At 37.3% G+C, this 17,272-nt stretch overlaps 1 protein-coding gene across 10 annotated transcripts in view; it reads left to right on the forward strand.

Annotated features, from left to right (window-relative positions):
- Window positions 1–17,272, forward strand: part of Pum2 (pumilio RNA binding family member 2) — an 80,471-nt gene that overhangs the window by 10,808 nt on the left and 52,391 nt on the right. For 8 of the 10 annotated variants that reach the window (XM_026785888.1, XM_026785889.1, XM_013351271.2 and 5 more), the window contains exons 2-3: window positions 8,656–8,724; window positions 17,002–17,110. In XM_026785888.1, the coding sequence (XP_026641689.1) occupies window positions 8,674–8,724; window positions 17,002–17,110 (160 nt within the window). In that variant the 5' untranslated portion in view covers window positions 8,656–8,673. Of the gene's footprint in view, window positions 1–8,655; window positions 8,725–9,627; window positions 9,753–10,692; window positions 10,767–17,001; window positions 17,111–17,272 lie in introns of those variants that run through there. The other 2 variants (XM_026785890.1, XM_026785893.1) reach the window with 2 other exon arrangements.

Raw genomic sequence — 17,272 nt, forward strand, 5'->3', positions numbered from 1 at the left:
GTAGACCAGGCTGGTCTCGAACTCACAGAGATCCGCCTGCCTCTGCCTCCCGAGTGCTGGGATTAAAGGCGTGCGCCACCACCGCCCGGCAAGAAAAATCTTTTAAATTGCATCAAAGAACTGATATTTGGTATTTTTCTTGATATAGTGGATGTTGTATTGGAACAGCTAACTTTAATAACGTTTTTTAAAAGTCCATGGGCTTTTGTTACCATTAAACCATTTTTTTTTCTGTTAAGCTTGGATTGTTCAGTTAAGCATTGGTGGGTAAATAGTTCTATTAATGCAGTTGTTTGCAAGAGGCAAATCCCCCCTCTCCCCCATTTTTCCCATCTTGTTTTCCTCCTGCTCCTGCTCTTTTTGTCCTTCCATTTTTCTCTCTACCTACCAGCCCCACCTATCCTTTCTCTTGCCTTGCTGTTGGTCTTTCAGCTCTTTATTAGACCAGTCAGGTGTTTTAGATAGAGTAACACAGCCTCACAGAGCCAAACAAATGCAACATAAACAGATGTAACACCTTAAAATAAAATGTGATAGTAAAGCCTTAGGTCTACGTAATAGTTGGTTTCTCTCCCCCAGTTCGGAATTTTTCGTTTTGTGGGTTTATTAGTGAACTCAGTTATTTTCTCCCTTACCCCTATATTCTGGATTTGTTACTTTCTTAAAGTTTGGGTTTGGAGCTGTTTTCTTTTAGGCACGATACTTTATAAGGAGTGGCACTATTTCATACTATATTAATTATACTATGAGGCATTTGTCTTGTTCTGATTTTGGGGTGGTGAGGTTTTAATTTATTTTTAAACATTTGTTTTGGTGTGCATGCATACCTGCCATAGAGAGCATGTAGAGGTTGAGGGACAACTTGTAGCAGTTGGTGCCCTCCTTCCACCTTATCAGTCTTGGAGTCGTGAACTCAGGTAAGGCTTGGTAGTAGATTCCTTTTCTGAGCCATTATGCCAGCCCAATGCTGAGATGTTAAATTAGAAAAGAACATAAACTTAGAAATACTGGTTGCTATTTTTTATTCTTGGTGGAGTAACATCTTTTTCACTTGTGCCTTTGGCATGATTTCAATCACTTTTGTGCTATCTTAGTAGTTGTCTAAAGCGGGTCATCTTCATTGCCTTCTAAATTATCTGACTTCAGGTTATTATCAAATTAGAAGCTATCATTAGTTAAAATATGTTGATCTCTGTAGTATTTTTTCCAAAATAGATCAGTTTCACATTTTGTTTCTCAAAGTTATTGAAAGACTGAGTGCCTTGTAGTATGAAAACTGTAATTCTTGATTAAAAGAGGTAAAATTCTTGATTTTTTTCTTTAAAGATTTATTTATTATGTATACAACATTCCTTCCATGTATGCTTGCATACCAGAAGAGGGCACTAGATCTCATTATAGATGGCTGTGAGCCACCATGTGGTTGCTGGGAATTGAACTCAAGACCTCTAGAAGAGTAGTCAGTGCTCTTAACCTCTGAGCCATCTCTCCAACCCCTTGATTTTTTTTTAAGGGAGTTTTAATGGGAGGCCTTATTTGCATTTATGGACATGTATATTTTGCCTTCTTGAGGATTTAGTCTCCGAGACTTATCCTCAAAGAGGTAAAATATTTTTATGTAGAAGCATTTGATAGGTTTTTTATGTAGTGACTCTACTGGGCTGGAATAAAAATGTTTAATTAGATGATTGGTACTAATATCATCTTTGAAGGAGATTTGTGATTTCTGGGTCAGTAAAATGTAAGTATTGTCCCAGGTCTTCACATCTACTCTTGTTAATCCAGCATTCTTTTTTTGGTTTTTCGAGACAGGGTTTCTCTATGGTTTTTGGAGCCTGTCCCAGAACTAGCTCTTGTAGACCAGGCTGGTCTTGAACTCACAAAGATCCGCCTCTGCCTCCCGAGTGCTGGGATTAAAGGCGTGCGCCACCACCGCCCGGCTAATCCAGCATTCTTTAACTCTCATAAGTGGATGCAGCATGTTGCTTTATTTCTATATATTTAGATGCACTAAAACTTAGGCAGTGTTACACTTGTTCAGTCCTGTTGCACAGTGTACAGGTTCAGAGTTAGTCATTTAGACTAGGAGACTGTCTTAGGTTTGCAGCTGAATGCAGCACACATTTCAGTAGGTTGGGCCCTGGTGGGATCTCTCACAAAGTGGTGCAGAGTCATCACAGTCTTACTCCATTTTTATGGTTTGCCCCCCTCTCCCCCCCAGGACAGGTTTCTGGCTTCGGAGCCTGTCCTGGAACTAGCTCTTGGTAGATGAGGCTGGCTTCGAACTCACAGAGATCTGCCTGCCTCTGCCTCAAGTGCTGGGATTAAAGGCCTGCACCACCACTGCCCGGCTTTTATGTTTTATTTTTAAAGAAACTTACAAAAACATGTATTTGTGTGGATAGGAACCCACGTTACATACTTGTTGAAGTCAGACAATTTGGGAGTCATTTATTCTTCCACCATTTGGGTTCTGGGGAGCCTTGGCAGCAAAGCATCTTTGCCCACTGAGCCATTTTCCTGGCTCCTGTTTTTGGTGGTGAATTACCACAGTCCTTGAACTGATAGTATAGTCAAGAATGATGACCTTGGATTCCTTAAGTGCTGGGATAAGAAGCCTGTACCCTACTGACTAGTTTGGCCTCACAAAGGAAGCTCTGCTTTTTTTCTGGTTTTGTTTTTTTAGACAAGGTCACTGGGGGCTGGAGAGGCAGCTCAGCAGTTAAGGTCACTTGGACTGCTTTTATATATAGGTCTGGAGTTCAGTTCCCAGCAACTAGATGGTGGTTCACAACCATTTGAGATGGGATCTTATTTCCTCTTCGGGTGTACGTGAAGACAGGGCAGTCATATACATAAAATATTTGAAAAAAAGAAAGGCTTCACCATGTATCAGTGTTAGTTAGCCTGGGCTTCACCAGTAGTTCTTGTCCCAGAAGTCCTGCTTTTAAGCCTCTCAGGTAGGTGTTGGAATTACAGGTGTTGACCACCTTTTGTGTCCTTTATTTTACTTCCTCCTTCCCCGCCCCCATCTTTTATCTACTTTCAAGTTTTACTGACCCTTCTATTATCTAGTTTGATATTAAGTGACATTGAAAGAGGTATTTCTCCATTTTAGTGTTCCCATTTGGTTGTTAGATCTAATTTCTCTCAAGTGATGAAATTTTGTATTAGTTTACTATCTTTGTTTCTTTTTCAGTCTGTTCTTTGGTTAAAAAATACTCTGACAAAAGCAACTTCAAGGAGGAAGGGTTTTGGTTTTCTGTGTGTGTGTGTGTGTGCTTTGTTTGTTCTTTAAGACAGGGTTACTCTGTGTAACCCTGGTTATCCTGGAACTCACTGTGTAGGCCAGGCTGACCTTGACCTCACAGAGATCAGTCTGTCTCTGCCTCCCAAGTGCTGGGATCAAAGGCATTTGACACCATGCTTGGCTTGAGAAAGGGTTTATATTTAACTGTGTAAAGTACAAGTCCATCGTAGTAGGGGAGTCAAAGCATCAGCATAAAGTTCACATGATATCTACAATCAGGACACAGGGATAAAGAGATTCTAGTACTTAGCTCCTTTCCTCCATTTTCTGTAGCTCAGGATCAAAGTCAGTCCCACTGCAATTATGCAATGATAATCATTCCCCATAGGCATTCAGAGGTCCATTTTAGAGTCTGTCAAGTTGACACTAATCATCAGATTCACATGCTAGAAAGCATGTTTTTTTCATCTTGTATAGTTGATAGTTACTTTAAATTATCTCCTCGTCTGTCATGAGTTAGCTTGATGTTGGTTGATTGTTATGAACACGTTAATGTCAGAAACATAGACAGTGTCAGGCATTATTTAACAGTAAATTTACAGAGAATAAGGCTTTTAATGGCAGCAGTTTGCCAGGTATTCCTGCTTTCCTTGATAGTTCTGGCTAAGGTGAACATATTCTTTTTTATTACAATCTTATTTATTAGCATTAACTCTCAGGTGCCATAGTTTATCTATACATCTATATGTATATATGTAGATTACAAAATAGCTGCAAAGGTCAAAGAGGCAAAGAGTTTCAAAGAAAGGGCCTGAGTGGCTAAAGCTGGGAACCTGATAGGAAAGCCTGGGTCTGTTGTTAAGTTAAATAACCTCAGTTGGTGAAATTGCTGGCTGCTAGTTTTTTGCAGTCAGGCTGCAAGGTCAGAGCAGAGTTGCAGGAGTAAGATAAACAAAGCTAAGGGCAGAATTGAATCTAGATAAATGAACTGTGAGGTGGGTGGCAGGTCTAGACTTGTGAACAGACAACAGACCTTGTCAACAGAAGGGGCCAAACCATGCTGAAACCCCTAGGAAAGTGGAGAATTCTGCCTGTTTTTCTCTCTCCCGGGCAAGTAGAGAGTTTTCTGTTTTTCTGCCTGCCTGTCTGTCTCTCTTTGTCTCTCTCTAACACACACACACACACACACACACACACACACACACACACACACACACACACACGTCATCGGGAGATTGCTATCACTGTGCTAAGTGTTTGTCTCTTTATTGCGTTCAAGTGAAACAGATTCTTGCCCTGGTCTGATGTATCTGATAAATATTTGGCTTTTGTTTTTCCTGATGTGGTCTTAATAAGCCCATGTGCTGTAAAAGTCGGATTTATCCAGATAAATGTATAGGGTGGCACTCTCTGCTGGACTAAGTCATTTATTAGTTTGCCGTGTGGGTGGTGCTGGACAAATAATGTCTTTCATGTGTCTACCTAGGCACACAATACCTCAAAATGGGGTCAAAAGCTACTTGTGTAGCTAGGCTTCATCTCAGCACTTGGGAGACAGGCAGATCTTGAGTTTCAGGCCAGCCAGGGCTGTACAGTCAAACCCTATCTTGACAAACCAAAAGCTATTTGTGATTTAGAGTCTCTTAAGGCAAGATACAGTGTGAAAACTGATTTTTTTAAAAAAACAATACAGAGCAACATAGGTCAGGGCACGACCTGATTTCAGTATCGTTCTTGTTAATTTTTCTATTTACATCGTTTTCTAGTTTCTTCATAGGTCTTTAGTATGAATTTCAGACTTTATGCTTGATAGGTGGAGGATTAAATTCTTTTTTTTTTTTGTTTTTTCTAGACAGGGTTTCTCTGTGGTTTTTGGAGCCTGTCCTGGAACTCCCTTGGTAGACCAGGCTGGTCTCGAACTCACAGAGATACGCCTGCCTCTGCCTCCCAAGTGCTGGGATTAAAGGCGTGCGCCACCACCGCCCGGCTGGAGGATTAAATTCTGTTGTAGAGAATGTTGTATTTTATTTTTTTGTAACTCAAAATCTAAATTCCTATGATGTTTGTGGTCAGCAGCAGAAATTTGCGTAATTCTTATATCCTTAATTGGCTTTCTTGGCATGGTTCTAGACCTGTAGTCCCAGGGTCATCTACATCTATGTGTATTTTAATTTAAATGTAGAATTTGTATTCGTTCTTTCTGGGATTCCTCCCCTTGTTATACAGCAGTTCTGGTTGCTCCAAACTGTTGTGGTTTAGTTTAGGGTTTATGAGAGTGGGTTGCTATAGGAGTTTCAAAGCCCATCTTGTTTGTCCCTTGGACAAAACCAGCAAACAAAAGAAACCATTGAAAGAAAAAACAAAATTCTATTCTGCAGGATCTTTCTTTGGAGTGTAGGCTCTCTCTCTCTCTCTCTCTCTCTCTCTCTCTCTCTTTTTTTTTTTTTTTTTTACTATTGCCTGCAAATAGTTTTTGGGTGTTTTTTGTTGTTGTTTTTAGTTTAGAGTTCATAGTAAAAAGGTTTGGGTCCAATTGAACTTCTTTATTACTAAGAAATATAAGATCCACTAAAATGACAAGTATGACTATATTTGAGTTTCTTTTTCTTTATAAATTTTTTCAGTAAAAGCTTATTGAATTAATGAGGTGAATGAAATACTCAGTAAGAACTGTTAATCCCTGTTTTTAACTTCTACCAAGTCAAAAAACTTGTTTGCTCTCTAGATCCATTGATTATTTTTTAATTATTTTTGTAATTTGTCTATTTTATGTGTGTGCAAGCATTGCATGTAGGGGACTATCAGGAGGTCAGAAGAGCTAGAGTTGTGAGCTGCCTGATGCAGGTGCTGGGAACTGAACTCTGGTCCTCTGACTTAAACTTCTGGGCCATCTTTTGGCCTCTGAAACTTTTTTTTTAAGTAACTTATTTTTATTTTATATACGTAGGTGTTCTGCCTACAGGTAAGTCTGTATGAGGACATTCATCCCCTGGAACAGGAGTTACAGACAACTGTAAGCTACCATGCAGGTTCTGGGAATTGAACCTGGGCCCTCTTGAAGAGCAGCCAGTTCTCTTAACTGTTGAGCCATCTCTCTAAACACCCCACCCCAAACTCTTTTACTAGCTGACTTGGATGTTTACCTACCAACCACTCCTGTCTGACTTAGTGTTCACAGCAAATCTACATAGCAACTCTTTATATCAGAACATAGAGAAGAAACGTCAGTTTGTTCAGAGTTCTAGAACTACCAGATGTCTGAACCATAATTTGTTTTATTAATTAACATTTGCCTTTTGGTCCTGGAAACCTGACTAGGACAATGTGGGAATGAAAAAACTACACATACAGCCCACCTGGGATCATGTGGGTTCTGTTCATTCTAATGGAGGCTATCTGCTAGATCCCTGAAAATTCAGCCTGTGTATTAATTCACAGCATGAGGAAGAATTAAAGTTAGCTAGCCTCATAGGAGGTCTCTGTAGGGAAGCAGTCATCTGAGAGGAGAAAACTGTGGCTAGTTTGTATACACACTGGTTAATGTTCATAAACACTACAACTTAGACTAGAAGAAGCTTAGCTGTTGTCATGGTCTGAGGAGTCCTTGACTGACATTGCTGTGCCCATGCTAGCAATACATACTGACTCAGGACTTCCATCAGCTCCCCACAGAGATCAGAGGACATCCGAGGGCATCCTTTCCCTTCCACCTGTGGGTCCAGTGGTTTAAACTCAAGTTGTTAGGCTTGGTGGCAGGCATCTTCACTAGCTAACATATTTCTTTGTAAGCCACATTTGTAAAGAGTTTGAGCTTTATCTTTAGGGATGAGACTACAGGAGTCACATGATCAGAGTAGTTTCAGAAAGATAATTTGGAGATTAGATTGCAGAATGAAGGGGCGAGAAGAAGATTGCAGTGTTTGGATCTTTAAAAGATGATATTCTCAACTAAAGGGCTGGAAAACAGATTAAATTGGGTAAGATTGGTTTAATAGGACTTGGTAAATGATGAAAATGATTGTAAGAAAGGAAGTAAAGGACACTTTTGTGGTACATCAAGAAAATAAAAATCTACCAGTTTAGAAATGACTGCCTCCCAGCACTCGGGAGGCAGAGGCAGGTGGATCTCTGTGAGTTCGAGACCAGCCTGGTCTACAGAGCTAGTTCCAGGACAGGCTCCAAAGCCACAGAGAAACCCTGTCTTGAAAAAACAAAAACCAAAAAGGAAAAAGAAGAAAAAAATGAAAAGAAATGTCACTGCTGTGGAGAATAAGCTGTTTAGTTTGTAAATACAAATTTGAGAGCTATCATCTGGATAGCTCCCAAAGTATGGAGAATAGAGATTGTGTTACACAAGGAATGCTAAGATTTAAGAGATGAGGGGAAAACAGGAATCCGTGGAGTAGTAACTAGAAATCTAGGAAAGCAAAATTAACTATAGGTACAGAGTAGGACAGAGAGTATTGCAGGAAGGAGTATGGTTAGTTCTTTCAGTTTGTTAGACTGTGAAGGGTGTGCGCGTATGGGGACGGGGATAAGAGGATTTTTTTCTAATTGAATTTCAAAGTTTGGAGAACCTTCAAGCTTGCACGTTTTTTGTTTTGTTTTGTTTTGTTTTCTTTAGTTTCTTAGTTGGAGGAGGCAGGGGGCCAATAACAACACATTGTCACATAAGAGGGAGTGGTCAGCTCTTGAGAATGGAAGGGCTGAGAAATGCTTTCTTGAGGAAACCACAACAAAACTGTAGTTAATTCACTGTAGATTAAATGTTTTCACTTAAAAAGTAAAGCACCATTTGATTATTTATTTTTAAAGATTTATTTATTAAGTATAGAGTGCCTACAGGCCAGAAGAGGGCACCAGGTCTCATTACAGATGGTTGTGAGCCACCATGTGGTTGCTGGGAATTGAACTCAGGACCCCTGGAAGAGCAGTCAGTGCTCTTAACCTCTGAGCCATTTCTCCAGCCCCTAGCACCATTTAATTATTTGCTAAATATTTACAGGGAAAAATGACATAAATTAGGTTCACAACTGATGCTAATTTTTCAGAAATCCTAACAATCTTAACTAGCATAAAATTATTTTGTAGTAGTAATTATAACACTAAAAAGAAATGCTTTAATGATTGGACTCACTTTTCTTGTTTTTTTTTTTTTTACTTCATTTTCTTGCACAAGAATGTGTAGTGGTCTGCTGGCATACAGTTTTTTTTTTTTTTTTTAAAAAAAAAACTTGTCCATTTCAATGTAGCTTGCTCTCAAGTAATTTATTTGGGAAAACCTGTCTTCATAGAAACATCTATTCTTCTGTATTTTGGAATGTGGTAGTATTAGTTAATACCCATACCATATAGCTAATACTTTATTAAATTCCTGCTAACTTTCAATTTTTGTTACTTACCAGGTTTGATCTGTGGATGAAATGAATCATGATTTTCAAGCTCTTGCATTAGAATCTCGGGGAATGGGAGAGGTAAGAACTTACCAATACTAAAAATTTGTGATTCACATTAATTTTTCATTGAAGTTTATTTTTCTAAACCATAAATCTTGGAAATAATAGTTGCAGCTTTCAGATATAGGTTTTTAAAAAGCCCTTGAAATTATGTATTTGTGCAGTTGTGATTTTTGGGGGGGTTGCTCATTTTGTAAATTAAATTCAGTAAGTCATTATTAGTGTGCTTATTTGTGTCTAGGTGATTTTGATTGACTTGGTTAAATAATGTCTTAATATTTGGTAATGAGTCATGTAATTAGAATTAGCTCTGCTCAAAAGAATACATCCTATTTGTATGCTGTTTGCTTTAGCTATGCTTGATTGTTACTATTCTTTCCCAAAAATCTTTCTTGTTCACCAAAAATATTTAATAAACTTCTAATCCTCTGTAAGACTTGCCTAGTATCCCATTGCTATCTGCATTAGAATTTAACTTCCTCATCTGACTTCTCATTTAGTTCCCTATAAATAACTTTCATTATGTTACCGATTACAGTTTTGTATTTATTTCCTATAAATTGCTAGCTTTGAATGCTTAGCATGATAGGTACTCTACAATTTTGGAAGGATGTTATCTTTTCTATTAATCTATAGTTTTCTTTGGGTACCCAGTTAACCATACCATTACATATTTTAAGGCATCTAAAATACTTAGTTTTCCATATTCCTAATGAACTTTAGGAAACTTTTGATAAAAACTCTCGTGGACATAGCCTTGTTGTATTCTATATTACACACCCAAGTGTGGACTTTGATAGTAGAAAATAATAGTAAACAGACCTAAGATGTGTAATTAATTGCTTGCTCCTGGAGATTATTTTACTTTAGTAGATTAGAGACCTTCATGAGACTCACTCCATCCAATGCTGTGCTCTTCAGATGCAGAAAGAGAGTCCAGTCACTCCTTTGGGCCACAAGAGGGCACCCTGCAGCTAGCTAACCCTCCCTTTCTTCAGAACAGCGTTTTCCAAAGAGTTTGTCATTTTCAGAGGACTGATTTAAGGGTGAGTTAAGGTGCTTAAACTAAGTATTGCCAAAATAAACTTGTTAGTTCAGTACATACAGTACATAAGGTCAAATCTAATCTGGGCCCTAAGAAAAATTTGAGAGAGGGAATACTTTTTTGCTCCTAAAAGAAAGCCTATATCTTGTAGCAAAATGGCTCTTCAGGCATTATTACACTTGAGTAGACTAAACAGAGACAGTTGGAAGGGTTTTTGTTTTTTACCTGCCACTTATTTTCTTTGGTTTTTATAAAGTAGAATAGTATATCTTAACAGCAGTTCTGGGATTGCTGTAGAATATGCCTGCAATTCCAGCATTTTGTGGGCCAAGGCAATAGTCTTGAGCTCGAGGTCAGTTTAGATTATGTAGGAAAGCCCTATCTTAAAATACTAAAATAATAAAGCATCCCTGAATTGTTTCTGTTTCCAGTCTTTGACAGACTTGGTTTTTGTAAGATTGAGTGAGAATCCTACATTAATTCTAGGTATGATTCTTTACTTCTATGTGTATTATAGATTTATATACAAATTGACTTTTTCTATTTGAAAATAAAATTTGAGAAAGCTAAATATACCTTTGTGGTTAAAAATTATGGTCAGAAGCAGTGGTTGAATTAGTTGTCTATGGGTAGACAAAGGTTTTAAGTTGACGAGTTGGGCTTAATAGTTAAATAAGCTAAAATCCACTCTTTATTAGTAGACACCCAGAGTGCTGTAGGGCCTTAATTTCCTGCTGTCTGGAGGGCTGCAGGCCCGTTTCATCAGTGACCTTCATCCAGTAAAAAATACTTTTAAATGAGCAGGTTTTGCTTTTTTTTTTTTAAATTTTAAAACAATTTCCCAGTAATATTGTTAGTTCTAAGAGATAGCTAAGAAGCCTATCAAATCTCTGTCTCTGGGTTCTCTCCCACAAGCCTTTCTATCTCTCCTCATCTCACAGGCAGCAGGGAACCTTCTGGGATTTCCTTCTCTGCCTGTCTCTCTCTCACCAGTCTTCTCCTCCTTTACTGACAGGTGAGGTGCTTGTTTGTTTCATTCCAGAATTCACTCATTGGAATAAATTAAAGCAGCCTGTATTCTCTGGCTCTTGACTTTTCTAAAATTGCTTATCGGAGTTGTTTTTGTAATGTAAAAAAAAAAAATCCCCTTTTTAATAGATTGTCCCATTCTTTCCTTTTAAGGGTAAGGTTTTGCTTATTGGGTCTTAACTGTTATAAATCTCTAATATGGAGAATTGTGTTTCCTTCTAGGACTCATTTTAAATGTACCATTTTTGTATTTCTTGGTGGGTTTATTAAACTATCATCCATAGGTCAGTCTCTAAGTTGTTCACCCAAAGATAGAAACGAGTCTGTATTTATGTATTCATAAAGTCACTCTTCTTTTCCTCCGGTAGCATGTTTTTGTCAAAGACCTACTGATTTTCATTATAGCATGTGACTTACAACAAACAAATATGATCCATAGGAAGGATTATTTTTTATTGGTTTATATAGAGATGCAGTATTTTAATCAAGCATACTGCAAAGCTCATGCCTATTAACTGTCATATAGGTGACTCTTGTTGAATCTTGAAATAACAGAATAAAAGGACCTTGCCCGAATTTTTTTGGGGAAACCAAAATTTAACTTAAGATCACCAAGCTAGGGCTGGAGAGATGGCTCAGGTGTTAAGAGCATTGCCTGCTCTTCCAAAGGTCCTGAGTTCAATTCCCAGCAACCACATGGTGGCTCACAGCTATCTGTAATGAGATCTGGTGCCCTCTTCTGGCCTGCAGACATACATGGAGACAGAACGTTGTATACATAATAAATAAATAAATTAAAAAAAATTACCAAGCTAATGAGTTTTATTGGGGGAGGCAGTTTCATAGCTTAGTGTAACAAATTCTCCTACTTTGACAGAGTATTTTAGGAAAATATTAAAGAAAATTGGTGTTTTAAAATCTCAAGTAGAGCCTGGCATGGCAATTAACACCTTTAATTCCAGCTCTCTAGGGAGGCAGAGGCAGGTGGGTCTTTGTCAATCAAGGCCTGCCTGCTCTACATAGTGACTTCCAGGCTAGATAAAACTATAAAATAAGGCCTGTCTTAAAAACAAAATCTTATATAGAATGGTAGAGTAGCTCTGTTCTTACAGAAATCTTACTAAGCTATGCAATTAATGCTGAGTTCTTTGAAAAGAGAAATAAGACTTAACTCAAATGCTCTTACTGATCTGAGTTGTTAGGGATAAGTGGAATCAAACAGCTTTATTATATAGACATATTGGTACATGTCTTAAATTCTAGCATTCAGGAGGCAGAGGCTAGGGGATCTCTTAAGTTCAAAGCCATTGTGGGCTACATGATACCAGGACAGCCAGGGTTACACAGAGAGAAGTGTCTGAAAAAACAAAACCTACAAAGAAAACCAGCTATTTCAGATAGTGTTTAGAGGGTTGCAGTATGTTTATAAAATCACTGTTTTAACCATTCTTAGAGTTAAGACTATTAGTAATCTTAAATTTTTTATTTATCGAATGATAATCTTAATATAGGAAATTCTTAGGAATAGTTATGAATTACACTAAGATTGAAAAAGAAACTTCTGTAATAATAAATGCAAAGAGAAAAGCCTTACAATGAAACGACTAAGGATTTAAATCCCAGTAGTGCTCTTTATCAGCTGTATGTAAACCTTCTAGTATTTAACCTTCTGGGCTGTGTTTCCTTATGGAGAAAGACTTTATTAGACAACTATTCTTAAGTAATAAATAGGGTTTTATCTCTCTGAAATGCTTAAACAACACAAGAAAAAATAAAATTAAATAGCTAGAGATAAAAATCTTGATAATGAGATGCAATTCTTTGAAATAACCAGGTAATTAAATGATTTATACTTTGGTTATGAAAGGTTCCTAGCATGGCTACTATGTGCTAAATGATGCATTAAACAGTCTCTTGGTGGTCTTTCATTGTAGACTCAATCTAATAGCAGATTTATTATATTTTCTTTAGAAATAAATTGAAAAGCTAAAAACTTACTATCTTTTATTTACAGAAAGGATTAAAAGGCTATAAAAACACTATTATAGAAATTCAGAAAATTATATCATAGCTTCTTTATTGTTGCTGTTCTCCACAACTTTATGTGTGTCTGTGTGTGTCTGTGTGTGTGTGTGAGAGAGAGAGAGAGAGAGAATTAAATAAATAATTAAATCATGTTTTTTTTTTTTATTGTTGCTGTTCTCCACAACTTCGTGTATATGTGTGTGTGAGAGAGAGAACTTATAAGTAGAGTGATCGTATACATCATCTTTTTTCCTTATGGTCTGTTGTCACAACATTCCTTTTCTTGAAAGCATCTGAGTTCAGAGATAAGCAATATGAACTTAGTTTTAAACATAATGTTAATTATGTTTAAATTAGCTTGAGCTTTTTGTTCAACAGTTTATAGATGATAAGTATGCCTCAAATACTGGAATAGAAATTTGGTAGATTTGTTTATGGGGCAGTATAGATAGGATCCTTATTTGTTTCTTTACAGTGAGAGGGCAAGCCATAAGGTCCCCCCCCCCCCTTTGGTTTTCGAGACAGGGTTTCTCTGTAGCTTTGGAGCCTGTCCTGGAACTAGCTCTTATAGACCAGGCTGGTCTCAAAGTCACAGAGATCTGCCTGCCTCTGCCTCCTGAGTGCTGGAATTAAAGGCGTGTGCTACCACTGCTCAGCCATAAATTCTTTCTGGAGGAAAAAATTTTGTGTCAGTCATATCAGAGTTTTGAGGTTGAAGACAAGAAACATTGGATTTCCCAACCATGGTTCTGGAATCAGCTCTTTTAGACTAGGCTGGCTTCGAATTCACAGAGATCTGCCTCCCAAGTGCTGGGATTAAAGGTGTGTGCCACCACCGCCCGGCTAATCAAAGAATTCTTGAAGACAGATCTCTTTCTGTCTCAATTTATTTAACCTCCAATTTCTCAATGTTTTTAACTCTTTGTTTCTTGAGTAGTTGCCTTCACCTATGTTCCATCTATTTTAAACTAGGGTCACAAGCTAGGAATAGTGCTTAAATGAGTGTTTAAATTGTCACAGAAGATATTTTCTAAGGAGCTAGGCAGATGGCTGAATAGGTAAGCATGAGTAGGTAGCCATGAGTGCCTATAACTCCAGCCATGGGCAGAAATCAATAGCTCACTGGCCAGCCAACCTAGCCCCCACCCCACCCCCCCAAAAAGGTAAGGTTTTACTGTGCTGAGAGACCTTGTCTTAGGGCAAAAAGGCAGAGAGCCATAGACAATGGCACATCTTGACTCTGGCCTCTAAACACACTGATGTGCATGCACTGTATGCAGCACATACACACTCAACTAAAAGTACTTTTTAAAAAATTAACAAAGCATTTCTAGAGTGTACTGGAGGTTTTTAGTAGAATTGTTGATATTAGCTAAATTATTTCCTGTGTATCCAATAACTTAAATATGTTTGCGAAGTAAGAAATACAGTTTTTCTTAGTGTTTGGCAAAATTGGCATATTGAATGTTTGACATGGGTTTTCTCCCCTACTTAAGCGATAGGCATTTTATTTTTTGTGGTGCTGAGAACGGAGCAGAGGACCTTGTGTATGCTAGGCCGGTGCTTTACCACTATGCTAATCCCTAGTTTTGCATTTTGCTGTTTAAGGCAGTGGTCTGTAAAGACACTCTGGGAATATAATCTCAAAAAATGGAATAGTTTTCTCAGTGGAATACTGTTGGAGGAGAGAGCCACTTGTTAGTTCCTGGCTGCTCGGCTAGCTAAGACTCGAAATAGTCATACAGAAACTGTATTAATTAAATCACTGCTTGGCCCATTAGCTCTAGCTTCTTATTGAATAACACTTGCATATTAATTTAACCCATTTCTATTAATCTGTATATAAACACAAGGTTATGGCCTACCAGCTAAGTTTCCGCATGTCTGACTCTGACAGCAGCTCCATGGCGGCTCCTCGACTCTGCCCTTCTTTCTCCCAGCATACAGCCTAGCTTTCCTCACCTAGTTCTGTTCTTCTCTGCCATAGGTTCAAAGCAGTTCTTTATTCATTAACCAGTAAAAGCAACACATAGAAGAACCTCCCACACCAGAATACTGTTACTTTTATTTCTCTCAGAAGATGAATGCTTTAGCTACTTCTATGCCTATGATTAGTGCTCCTGTTAGTTAAAACTTTATCTTATATATTATTTAAATATAAAATGTTTTATACTTACTGGAGTCTTTGTCAGAGGAGATTATTCTTTAAAATCTGTCTTTTAAATCTGTCTGTACTTTAACTGAGACATGACATTTAGAAAGATTCTAACCTGTAAAAACTGGACTTTTTTTTTAAAGTTGGTTTCTTAAAAATTATAAATTTTTATTTTATAAAAGATCTGTAGGCCAGGTGGTGGTGGTGCATGCCTTTAACCTCAGCACTGGGAGGCAGAGGCAGGTGGATCTGAGTTCAAGGCCAGAGCCAACCTAGTCTACAAAGCGAGTTTCAGGACAGCCAGGACTGTTAAACAGAGAAACACTGACTTTTTAAAAAAAAAAAAAAGAAAAAGAAAAAAGAAAAGGAAAAAAAATCTGTAAAAGTTAGGAACATGTTCCTTTCCGTTCAGCACTGCTTCTCAGTTTAGTTAGTAACACTATCATTTATTATTTCTTAAGGTTTTATGCATTTTCCTACCATTTGTAATCAACTCCTTTTGATCTTCCAAATGTCTTTCTACATCCATTTATTTCTCAGCTCTTTTCTGCCAGTACACTCTTTCAGTTCTTACTGTCTTGGTTCTGTTGTGATTTTGCTGAACTGGTTTTACAACACATAGTATTGCTCTTGCTAACCTATCTTGATTTCCTGTTGCTTTAGTAAAACTGAGTTTCCTTAACATGCTTTTAAGGTTACTCATGATCAACCTGGTTAGCTTTACCAGTGTCAAATTTGGGTCTTCTTACATCTTTATATGTATAACACTGCATTATCTTAAGTTTTAAATTTTATTCATGGTTTCATGTTTCATTTATGCTTATTGTATTTCTCACCTTGCAACTTACCCCTCCTCCTGAAAATACACTAATATATATATTTATGTATATTACTGCATTATCTCTCAGACCCTAAATCAGGTATTACTGAGTCATGTTCTCTTTCCTTCTGTTTGTAAGTTCTCTGAAGATAAGGTCACCATGCCTTTAAAGAGGCAAACACAGGTAACTAGTGTGATCAATGTAGTACTAGAATATTATACAGGTCTGATTATGAGCTCTCAATGACTTGGCCTTTAATAGGATGAAATAATGTCTTATGAATGCTTACTTAAAATGCCAAATGTATATCTAAGAAAACAAATCTGTTCAAACAAATGTAATTCTGCTTCCAATTGTCAGGAATAGAGAGAGTTACTGAATGGTCCTGCTGACTGTCATTTTCACATGTTACCATATAGCATAGAGCATAAGGCCTTGAGGTTATTACCTCAAAAATACCGTTAGTGTTTTTCTTTGTGTGTACTGTGTTAATTCACAGCTTCTGATTTGGGCTTGAGATACTGCTACTATTTAAGAGCTAGTAAGAGTTGTGACGTTTACTTCTGGTGAATAAGAACTAAAAAAGGAAAAGAAAACTTTATATTCTGGATATTTGATGAGATAGTTCAAATGCAGCTTATTGAAGTGAAAGAAAATTTAGTAACTTCTGGGCATTTTTGTTATCATTAACAGGAAATTTAGTAAGTCTTTTAAAGAGAATTAATATAGAAAGAAAATCATGAGGGGGCTGGAGAGATAGATGATGGTTCGGTGGTTAAACGCACTTGTTGCTCTTTCAGAGGACCTGGGTTAAGTTCTTAGTATTCACATTGTGGGTCACAGCCATCATTATCAATAACTCCAGTCTAAGGAGATCTGATACCCTTCTGACCTCCTTGGGCACTAAGCATTCATGTGGTGTGCATGCATATGTGCAGGCAAAACTTTTACACAAATGGAATAAATCTAATGAAAATTTTAAAAGAAAGACAATCAGGATATAATAAAAATGTTAGCAGTATAGTTGAAGGCCTAGAATTATTAGAGCCAGTGCATAAGTGAGGAGTTGTTACTTTGATGTTCATTGAGAGAGCTTGGAAAAAAGATTGCTTGAAGATTAATATATGAGTGATATGTTTGCAGTTCCTTAAATTTACTCCTTGTAAATTGTATGATATTATAAAAGTTTTTTGTTGTTTTTTTTTTTTTTTTTCAAATAGCTTTTGCCTACCAAAAAGTTTTGGGAACCTGATGATTCAACAAAAGATGGACAAAAAGGCATATTTCTTGCGGATGATGAATGGAGAGAGACTGCGTGGGGAACTTCTCGTAAGTTATTGGTGTTTGGATGAGAAAGTTGAAAGTTCAGTGTTTTTAAAACCCTGCCTATCTATAAACAATTTGGGGAAAAAAACTGTGATACCTTTGTTGAAGCTTATAGTTTAGTGGTTTTTTTTTGTTTGTTTTGTTTTTTTGTTTTTTTTTTTTTTT

The sequence above is a fragment of the Microtus ochrogaster genome, linkage group LG3 (assembly GCF_000317375.1).
Source record: "Microtus ochrogaster isolate Prairie Vole_2 linkage group LG3, MicOch1.0, whole genome shotgun sequence".
Lineage (NCBI taxonomy): Eukaryota > Metazoa > Chordata > Mammalia > Rodentia > Cricetidae > Microtus > Microtus ochrogaster.